At 41.1% G+C, this 10,428-nt stretch overlaps 2 protein-coding genes across 3 annotated transcripts in view; one reads left to right on the top strand and one right to left on the bottom strand.

Annotated features, from left to right (window-relative positions):
* Nucleotides 1-2,304: 2,304 nt before the first annotated feature.
* LOC143277473 (small ribosomal subunit protein eS25-like) lies at nt 2,305-7,169 on the bottom strand. Its single transcript, XM_076582315.1, has 4 exons — nt 7,056-7,169; nt 5,562-5,654; nt 4,392-4,575; nt 2,305-2,439 (listed from the first exon to the last, which is right to left on the bottom strand). Exons 1-4 carry the CDS (start codon nt 7,056-7,058, stop codon nt 2,366-2,368), a joined length of 354 nt encoding a protein of 117 aa, XP_076438430.1. The 5' UTR covers nt 7,059-7,169; the 3' UTR covers nt 2,305-2,365.
* A 166-nt stretch (nt 7,170-7,335) lies between these two features.
* Nucleotides 7,336-10,428, top strand: part of LOC143277396 (DNA repair protein XRCC1-like) — a 41,280-nt gene continuing 38,187 nt past the window's right edge. For both annotated transcript variants that reach the window (XM_076582188.1, XM_076582187.1), the window contains exons 1-2: nt 7,336-7,467; nt 9,469-9,561. In XM_076582188.1, the coding sequence (XP_076438303.1) occupies nt 7,417-7,467; nt 9,469-9,561 (144 nt within the window). In that variant the 5' untranslated portion in view covers nt 7,336-7,416. The remainder of the gene's footprint in view (nt 7,468-9,468; nt 9,562-10,428) is intronic.

The following is a 10,428-nucleotide window of genomic DNA, read 5'->3' as shown; positions in this document are numbered from 1 at the left end:
GAGGGATGTGTTGTGTCCACTTTAGGGGAGATTACTTATTCAATCGGAGTAGTAGCACACCCACCCACCCCAAACCCCTAATAAACATTGTTTTGTCGAAAAATACATCAGGCAAAAAGCCTGATTATCAGCTTCTTCTGATTCGAAATTATAGTGATCATGAGTCGGAAATAGAGATAGGAAGGTTAGAAGTTAAGAAAATAAAAACGTCTTGTAACCCGAAAACAGTAGACAATATCCGCTAATTTAATAAACTTACAGCTAGAATGACATTTTTGTGCCTCCTTTGAGCATAATTACAAAAAATGAAAACTTATTTCAAAGACAAATTTTCAGGCACATAATTTTTTCGCAAATGATCACACTTGGGGCTTTCCATAAAAAAATGTTTTTCAACATAACCTTCCTATCTCTATGTAAAGCACTTGCATTTGGGAATGTTTATTCTGTGCACCGGATCATAGTTTTGTAAATGTTCTCCGTACTCAAATTGGGGTGAAAGGATAGTTAAAAACTTGAAATGTGTGTGCGTGTGTGCGCGCACGCGTGCGTGTATTTAGGAGAGAGATCGAGAACGAAAATCCATGCATGGATGAACCTTCCACGTGCAAATAGGGGAGACTATCGAAACAAATGCTTTAGTGACACTATAATTTTGGTTTGCTCCCTTTCGTTGCAATGGTTGTAAAGGAAGGGTTGGGGGGGGGGGGTTACATTCCCCTAAATCACCATGACTTCGGATATCGTTTTCTTTCTCTCATTTCAATTTCTTTTATTCTTGACCTGTTTTTTTTTTCTTCACAGGATCCACATCTCCTTCTCGAGATCTGTTTCTCAACTATTTTCTTTCTCCTCATTGCCATTCACCTCTTTGTCTTCTTCGTTTGTTTCTCTTACCCCCTCTCTCCTTTCTCGTTTTCATCATCCTTCTTCGTTGTCTTCTTCCATTTCTTTACAGAGTTATGACATGGTTTCAGTGAATGCAATTTTACAGTGAATGAGAGTTTTGAGTACAGTTCATGAAGATAGAATTCTTTTTTCGGTTGTACCGTTCAGGTGTTTGCATGGCTCAGTTAGTTGAGCGTCAAGCTGGTAATCAGAAAGTTCTCGGTTCGAATCATGGACGCCCCCAAATGAGAAAAATAGTAGGAATGCTCCTGTACACATGCACATTTGGGGGAAAAATGTGAATGAAGGGTCAAAAAGAGGTGAAAGAAAGACAGCGAAGACCTAGACAAGGATGGACAAAGACTGGGATTGAAAAAGACGAGGAATATAGGGACGGGGACTGAATTGTCACTGGGGGAAAGGGGGAAACAGAGACAGAGACTTTGGAAACAGTAAAGGGATATGGGAAAATGGAGACAAGAAAATCGTGCACATACTGACAGCCACAGGAACACTGAAAATTGAAACAAAGTCGACACAGACAAAGAGAACTTCGGGAGACTGACATGGTCGAATTGATGTGGAGACTGTGAGGACACTGAAACAGTGGCAGAATGAGACAAGCAGACGGCTAAACAGAGGGGAAATGAAGACAAGGGGATTGACAGAGAGAATGAGAGACACAGGCTGTGGAGACTGATATGGAAGAGAGAGAGACAGAGATGGGGCCTGTAGAGACAAGAAGAAGCTGAGAAAGCAAGATGTCCCCAGATACAGGGTTTAAGATGGACGAGTTAAACCCTCACTTCAATTAGGTGCTGATAGCTCTTTTTCCAGCACTAGTGGTTCATGGTAAAGTATGTGTAATTAAATGTATGCATTTGTGTGTGTACTTGTTAACTGTGTAAGCGCATGACTGTGTGTGTCTGCGAGGACAGACACGCCTTCTTATTCATGTGAATGTTTAAGAAGTCTTGCAGAATTTCCACCAAGCCACTGCTAAGAACCGAAGCAACTATGCCTGTTCTCAATACTGTACATTGAGGCATGGTTCATTCATTCACTTTGCTGAAGAATTTGCTGGCTTACATATGTGCCCAAAACGGCATCTATTCATAAAGGCAAAACTATTCTGCTATATTTTCATTTTAAAATGAACAGGCAATCTTTTCTTCCTTATGCCAAATTTCTGACATAAACAATCTGTCCCTGAATGCCTGTAAAAATTCTGATTTACACATATAACTGACACTTTCAAGCAATCTGATTCTCTCTCAAAAATTTTTGATAGTCCCATACTTTATGCACACGCACATACTCTTTCACATACTGATAGCAGATACACACATTCGCTCTCACATACGCAAGCACACACACACTCTCAGACAGACATTCACACAAACTGAAAGACAAGAATTTTCCTTAGGAGTTATTTGCCCTTTAATGAAAACAAGGAACCCAGAAGAACATGGTTGCATCACTCATCGGTTGCCTTGGTGGTCCTTGTGTAAATCAGTTGAGAACTGTGTTTCGATACCAAACGGATCAAACCTGAAATCAGATATGAAGAAAAAATAAACTTAACAGTAAAATCCTGTTCTCTGGAAAAGATAATCAGACACATTTTTTCCAATGTTTATTTGGCAAAGAACTGTTAGAATTTTTGAACTGAAAACTTCCAAACTGATCAGTAACATGAGTTAGGAGAGGACAAAAAATAAAACTTCCTCCCTTCTTATGCTATCATCCTGTGAGATGAGGATATTATATCATCCTGCCTTCGTGGTATGGCACACGAGGCATGGAACCCGCGCTTAAGCACCCAGCCAAAATCCGACCCCCAACAGAGAAAGGAAAGACAGGATCAACTTAGAGGTAGAGAAAAACGAACGAATCGAGGGTGCCGAGTCGAATCGAGTAGACAGAATGTAAGAATACAATACAGACAAGCCGCATGCAGCAAAATAAGGCCAAATGAATACGCTTAATAGTCTTTTCACTGTTAGCCACGTGAAATTTGGCCAAGCAGAGCAAACCGATAGGCCTAGTTTGCATCAGTTTGACATGGTACAGTATATGACACCAAATATATCATTTGTTTAAAATTTGCACACACTGATGACTTGTAAACAGAATCTAGGAAAGCACCGAGCTTGAAATAGATTGAATTCAGAATGTTATATCGCCCAACAGGGCCCCTTCGTCTAATTCTACTGTCTGCCTTGTAACCGAGAAGAAACTGGGTCAGATGCCATTGTTGACACACACTGTTCTCCTGAACCAGTCACCTAGAAAATAACTGTCCTGCTCACGAACACAGCGACACACCCTACATTTACTGCTAGCAGTGGTGAGTGGAAAGGTCAGTTGAGATATTCTTAGCTTATGACATCATAATGCAAATTAGGTGCTACTCCAAAAAATCAAAGCTTTCTAAAGCCCTGATCGGGTTCCTTTGTCTGAAACAGCTGGGCCTCAGTTGGGGCCTATCGTCTCGAGTCAGTTAAGTCTCCTGCTTTAGATGATTTCAGTTCCAAATACAATGGCTACACCAGAGTTCATATATTCATGTGCATGTACACTCAGTATTTCTAAAACCGATGTTACTCTGACCTGATAAAAAGTAGCTACTTTCATTTTCTCCACATAGGTGGGTAGTAGTTTGCACAGGACAGGAATTAGACCCCTGCCGGAGTCTGCACTTGTGGGTCACAGTTAAGTATGTGTAATTAAATATATTTTGTCCAACGTGGCAGTGTGTCGTAAATTCAAAGAAAAGATATGCCAGCACTTCATGTAAAGAGCAGTCTCATGACAAGCATGGTAAGAATGTGGGATAACTGCTTCTTTACAGTACTGCTGATATTTTCAAACGAGGCGAGTTGCCAATATACATCAACATCCCCCCTCACTTCCAAGAAATTTGTAAATGTCCCATGGACATGTTTTATGAACATGTAGTGCATGCTTACCATCTTTTTTAAGTGCCAGAGATGCACTTGTGCATCATCAGTTTCGGTTTCACAAGGTGTCACTGTGTTCAGACAAATCCATATCCACTACATCACATCTGCTAAGCAGATGCCTGACCACCAGCATAACCCAACATGCTTAGTCAGGCCTAGATTGCATGTATATATATATGTGTGTGTGTGTGTGTGTACCAATTAGATTAGATTTCTTCCAAATAATTTTGCCAGAGAACAGCACTTGTTGCCGTGGGTTCTTTATCAAGGCATACAGGGCCTCTAACGTTGCTATGGGTTCTTTTTCAGTGAGCCAAGTGTGTGCTGCACACAGGACCTCGGTATATTGTCTCATCCAAACCACTAGACACTCAGTTTGATATTTTGCACTCTAAGCTTGGGAGAAAAGGGCAAGACTGGGATTTGAAAAAACCCTGGACCTTCATGGGCACTGTATTGGCCAATCACAATTCTGGTACCCTCTGCAGCCTTGAACCCCTCCTCACCACTGAGGACACCCCCACCACCCCGACTCACCTTTGGAGTGCAGCTCCCTCAGAGCCTGCTTGGCCAGGGACCCGCGGACCTTGAGACGCTCGGACACCACGGAGGGCGTGATCAGCTTGTAACTGGGAACCTCCTTCAGCATCTTGTCGTAGGTGGCTTTGTCAAACAGGACCAGGTTGTTCAGCTTGTCCCGAACTTTTCCCTTCGACCACTTCTGCTCGGCAACAAACACCACCATCACACCAAAACATCAGTAAGAGTCTGGGTTGGGAACGGTTGCTACATGCGGGACCAAACAACACCCAAAACCTTCACAACACTAAAAGCAGAAGAATACTTATGCAAAAGTAACCCTGTAATATCAATCCATCCCTGCCACTAAAAATGGAACAAACAGCTATATCATATCTAAGAATACACACTCTAAGCCTTCTAAAGAAGAAGAAGAAGAAGAAGTAGAAAAAAGGAAAGACAATTCAGTTTCTACACATGATCATAGACAGGAAACAAGGTACTGGGATAAAAAAAAAGAAAAAAAAAGAAAGAAAAGAAAAAGGATAAAAAATAAAAAATTTAAAATGAGCAAAAGCTAACGAAAGAACAGTAGGAAAGAAGAAATACTTTAGACGACTAAAGAACTGGCTATTCAAAACTGCATATCACCACCACACCTTGAATCCCTAAATGGGAATACACACAACAAAATGCTGAACACTTTTAAGAAAAAGAAACATCACCACTTGCAATTGCTAACTGGGAATACATACAACAGAATGCTGAACACTTTTAAGAAAAAGAAACATCACCACTTGCAACTGCTAACTGGGAATACACACAATAAAATGCTGAACACTTTAAAGAAAAAGAAACATCACCACTTGCAATTGCTAACTGGGAATACACACAACAAAATGCTGAACATTAAAAAAAATCACCACTAACAATTGCTAACAATATCAATAACCCAGTTAACAAGATGTCTTTTCTTTGCAGTTAAATACACCACTATCCAATATTTACACTGCAATTCAGGAATCCACCCCCCCCCCCCAAAAAAAAAACCTGAAAAAAGGAAATGCTTGCAAATAACAGAAGAAAAAGGTTGTCAAAACTGACATTAATCAATTAATTATTAATACCCCCTGCCCCTCAACACACCCCTGTCCCCAATGAGTATACAGACATGCTGAGAAAACCCACCTTCTTTTTGGCTTTTCCACCCCCGCTGCCCTCCTTCTTGGCCTTGGTGGGGGCTGCCTTCTTTCCTCCCTTCGGATCAACCTTTTTGGCTCCCTGTATCACAGTGGTAGACTCTGAATATCATACACATCTTCCCAAGAAGCCAACAGAAAATCTGTACTCCCCTCCCACCCCCATATCAGTATTGCCCTAAGGCATCCTCGTCCGGCAGAAAAAGAACAAGGACATTTTGGTCCAATTATTACACATTAGGATGTTTGCAATACTTGACTAATGCGCAGGTTAAATCTGTAGAGACCACATAGGAGTAATGCATTCATCAGTAACTATCACATTTACCACGTTTTTAGCAGTATGTAAATGTGCTTGGACACTGAACCAATATGACATTACATTCACCATAGTCATACTTGTTATAGCCTATTTCTTGAAACTCTCAGTCAATGCATCAACTGCCTGACACCAAATATGATACCACATGCCTTCACCAATCACCATGCAAGGCCCTTGCACTTTGACCAACTGTCAGATTTTGATAACCCTGCCATTACAAAAAAAATTAATCCACAGCATTGCTTCATCAAGTTCATGCACCAGTTCTGACAGATCACTATTATTTTTATCAATGAGAAAGTAAGCCAACTAGTAAAAACAACACAAATAGATAACTAATTACAAACATGGCAGCTGTGACATCTGAACTGCAGCAAGTTGTTCAAACATGTAACTGAAGTACATTTTCAGAGCCAACTGCGTACACTGGTCGTTATGTTGATTGGACACATTACAAATTTCAAGTGATTTCTACAACTCTGCAGAGCAGATATTAGAGAGGTAGCAATGCTGCATTTTACTCATAGGAAAAATTTTAACTACTATTATGCTCAAGAAGAAAGCTATAAACATGAAAGTACAACCTCCCTCCCCCTACCCAAAAATGCAACATATTAAGTCTCGCACCTGTCCAAATTCTTTGCAGAAAAACTAGAATCTAAATCTTGTCCAAAATGTTTCATATTGTTTTATGAATTACGCTTTTATTGGTTAATTTTTTAATTTATTTTTTTAGTCGCACTTTTATTTTTCTTTCAAAATACGCAAATGAAACTCGTGTGTCTCGAGCCGTGTAGCTTCACATGCACTCAAGCACTGAAAACACCACAGTAATTTATTTCATCACTTATAATGCTTTGCTTACTTTCATACTATATCATAAAACTGCGTCATTCTCCATAAGGAAACGTTTTACTTTCTAGTTTAACAATTCTTGCAAATTCCTTCTCACTTTGACCGGCCATGTTGGAATGAAACCACATGGTTGTACTGGTGAGAAAAAGTATTTTCACATAACGTACATGAACAAAATTAGATTTTGGGTACATAAACCTATTCTAGACATTCTCATTATGTGTATCCTGTCAATAAATTAAACAGATCATCGTTATTTGCCACAACAAAGGTAATAATTTTACCACCGTGGTTACCCACACTCACCATGATTTTTGTGAAGATTGCAAGAGGCCTACTTCCGGTGCCTTCTTCCGGAAACAATTCACGATAACCTGTTTCCGGACATAATCTCAACTTGAAAAAAACAAAACCACAACACCTTTCTATTTATATTTGTATGTGTGTGTGTGTGTGCGTGTGGAAGGGGGTAGGGAGAGGGCTATGTGTGTGTGTGGGAGCAGGATTAGTTACATACAGATATTTATTAAATTTAATTTTATCCAATAAAATTATCATGTTACTTTCACCTCGAAATATTATTCCGCGAGTTTCGTTCTTCCACAACCAACTTGTGCAAGTCTTCTGCTAGCTGAGGGTTCATGTTAAGCCTTTAGGATTTGTAAAAATGCCTGAGATTCAGTTGAAGCACGTAGTGTCTTGCAGTTCAGAAGATCGGGTATGGCATTTCTTTTTTGTAATATATATATATCATGATAGTGGTCATTGTTTTGTGAATACGCGCGTACACACACGCACGCACACACGCACACACACACACGCACGCGCGCGCACACACACGCACACACACACATACACACACACACGTTGTGTATAAATTTTAGATTATTACATTACATAAATATATATCTTATATATATGTGGCGGCCTGTTGCAACAATGTTTGGGTTGTACACATTTATGTTCTTGTGAGTTATCCTTTGTAAGACTTACGGGTCCTGTGGCCCAAAAGTCAATAGGGGAAGGTAAGTATTTCTCCTCATGCCCAGTGTCTAGTTTGACTCCATCTTAAATATGTGTGTGTGTGTGTGTGTGTGTGTGTGTTCAGCAATAGCCCAGTGGTTAAAGTGTTGGACTTTCAGTCTGAGGGTCCTGGGTTCGAATCTCGGTAACGGTGCCTGGTGGGTAAAGGGTGGAGATTTTTCTCCCAGGTCAACATATTTGCAGACCTGCTAGTGCCTGAACGCCCTTCGTGTGTATATGCACGCAGAAAATCAAATACGCACGTTAAAGATCCTGTAGTCCATGTCAGTGTTTGGTGGGGTGTGGAGACACGAAAATACCCACCCATTTTTGGGGGGTATTTTTTCCTGCATGCAGTTTGATTGTTTTTCCTATTGAAGTGGATTTTTCTACAGAATTTTGCCAGGAACAACCCTTTTGTTGCCGTGGGTTCTTTTCGTGTGCTAAGCGCATGCTGCACATAGGACCTCAGTTTATCATCTCATCCGAATGACAAGCGTCCAGACCACCACTCAAGGTCTAGTGGAGGGGGAGAAAATATTGGCAGCTGAGCCATGATTCGAACCAGGCCGCTCAGATTCTCTCGCTTCTAAGGCGGATGCATTACCTCTAAGCCATCACTCCATATCAGGAGAGACTGAAAATCCCAAGACTGCCAAGTCCAGAACATTGACACCATCAAGGGGATATGATTGAGGTATATATATGAATACCTCCAAGGCTGTTACGACGTCAGATTGCCAAAGTTTGAGCTTGCCTGAGGAAGAGACCTACGAGGGAACAGCTTTGAGTTCCAGAAAAAAACTGACACAGGCTCAACATCAAAGGACATGTGTTTCTCAAACAGCGTTGTTTCCCTCTGGAACAGTTTTCCCAACAACATCGTAACTGTTCCTTCCATCATCTCCTTTAAAAATCCACTCGGTTGCCACTGGAAAAATTTGCCCAGCTTGCATTCACCAAAATGTTATTGGGTGGATTAAGACAGTAACTGTATTGGTCCATACGCCAGCCATGCGTGTTGCAAAGTATATAGTTAATAATATCCGTAGAACAGTGAACAGACCTTTTGTAATGGGGCCTCAAACATCGTATAAATATAAGTCAAGTGTGTGTGTGTGTGTGTGTGTGTGTGTGTGTGTGTGTTTCTTTCTTTGGTTTAACGTCTTTTCATTGGTAAGTGGTAATAGAAGGGGGGGGGGGGGGGGGAGTAGTACATGTGTGTGCGCGCATGGAGGTTGGGCGGGGTGGAGAGTGGGGTGATGGGAAGAGGTGGTGGGATGACTGATAGTGATACAGGAAAAGAGAGATCAAAAGTGGCAGAACTTAACAGGAAGAACTACGAAAGATTGAACTAAGAGTAAAGTACAACTATTTCAAACATTCCATATGTGTGTGTGTGTGTGTGTGTGTGTGTGTGTTTGTATGTGTGTGTGTGTGTGTGTGTGTGTGTGTGTGTGTGTGTTTGTGTGTGTGTGTGTTTGTGTGTGTGTGTGTGTGTGTGTGTGTTTGTGTGTGTGTGTGTGTGTTTGTGTGTGTGTGTGTTTGTGTGTGTGTGTGTGTGTATTTGTGTGTTTGTGTGTGTGTTTGTGTGTGTGTGTGTGTGTGTTTGTTTGTGTGTGTGTGTGTGTGTGTGTGTGTGTGTGTGTGTGTGTGTGTGTGTGTGTGTGTGTGTGTGTGTGTGTGTGTGTTCCAGAATAACCCTGCAGATAATCTGCTGAAGGCAGAAGGTACACATAAATGGCGTACAGCTGTTGCTGGTGAGAAAAACGCCACCGTTGTCCTTCAGGTATGTGTGATTGGTTGTGACACTGGAATGAAACATTGTGAGATGGTTGAATATTATTCTGTTTGATAAACTCTGTATTTCTTTGTGTGTGCGCTTGCATGGTGCGCACGTGTGTGTTTGTGTGTGTGTGTGTGTGTGAGTGCACGCGCGCGTGCGAACAGTCCTGTCTGGTTTAGCTCTCACTCTCGATTTTCTATGTTATGTGAAATTTTGTTTTCAAGTCAGTGCATTAGTTTATTTCTTATGTGTGGGAGTGTGTGTTTTGTGTACATATGATCTTGACTGATTTGAGTTATAGTCTTATACTTCAGCATATATTATGAAATCTTCTGTGTCTTACATATTCTCTGCGTATGTATGTGGATGCACACTTAAAAAAAAAAGAAAGGAGAAGGCCGTATCACATGTATGGAAAAATGTGCTGAAGTAGTGGCCTATTGGTAATATACCCGACTTGGCAGTGATCACTCACTGGTTGGATTCGACACATGGATTGAGATTTTTACTCCCCCCCCACCTTCCCCACCCCCTTCCTCCACTGGACATTCGTCACTGAGTGGTGGTATGGGCGCTAGTCATTCGGATGAGTTGATAAACCGAGTGCAGCACGCATGCGCTTAGTGCACGTAAAAGAACGCAGAAGTGTTGTCCCTGGCAAGATTCAGAAGAAAAATCCACTTTGATAGTAAAGCGTGTTGGGTTACGCTGTTGGTCAGGCATCTGCTTGGCAGATGTGGTGTAGCGTATATAGCCTCCTTGAGCTACTGATACTGACACTGATACTATCATTACACACTTTTTGCACAGTCACTGATTAGAGACAGTGAAAGACAAGATCTATATCGTTGTTGTTTTTTGTTGTTATAT

Source organism: Babylonia areolata, chromosome 34, assembly GCF_041734735.1.
Source record: "Babylonia areolata isolate BAREFJ2019XMU chromosome 34, ASM4173473v1, whole genome shotgun sequence".
In the NCBI taxonomy this organism is placed as follows: Eukaryota; Metazoa; Mollusca; class Gastropoda; order Neogastropoda; family Buccinidae; genus Babylonia; species Babylonia areolata.
The sequence above is the reverse complement of the archived record's forward strand: the minus strand, read 5'-3'. Positions and strand labels throughout refer to the sequence as shown.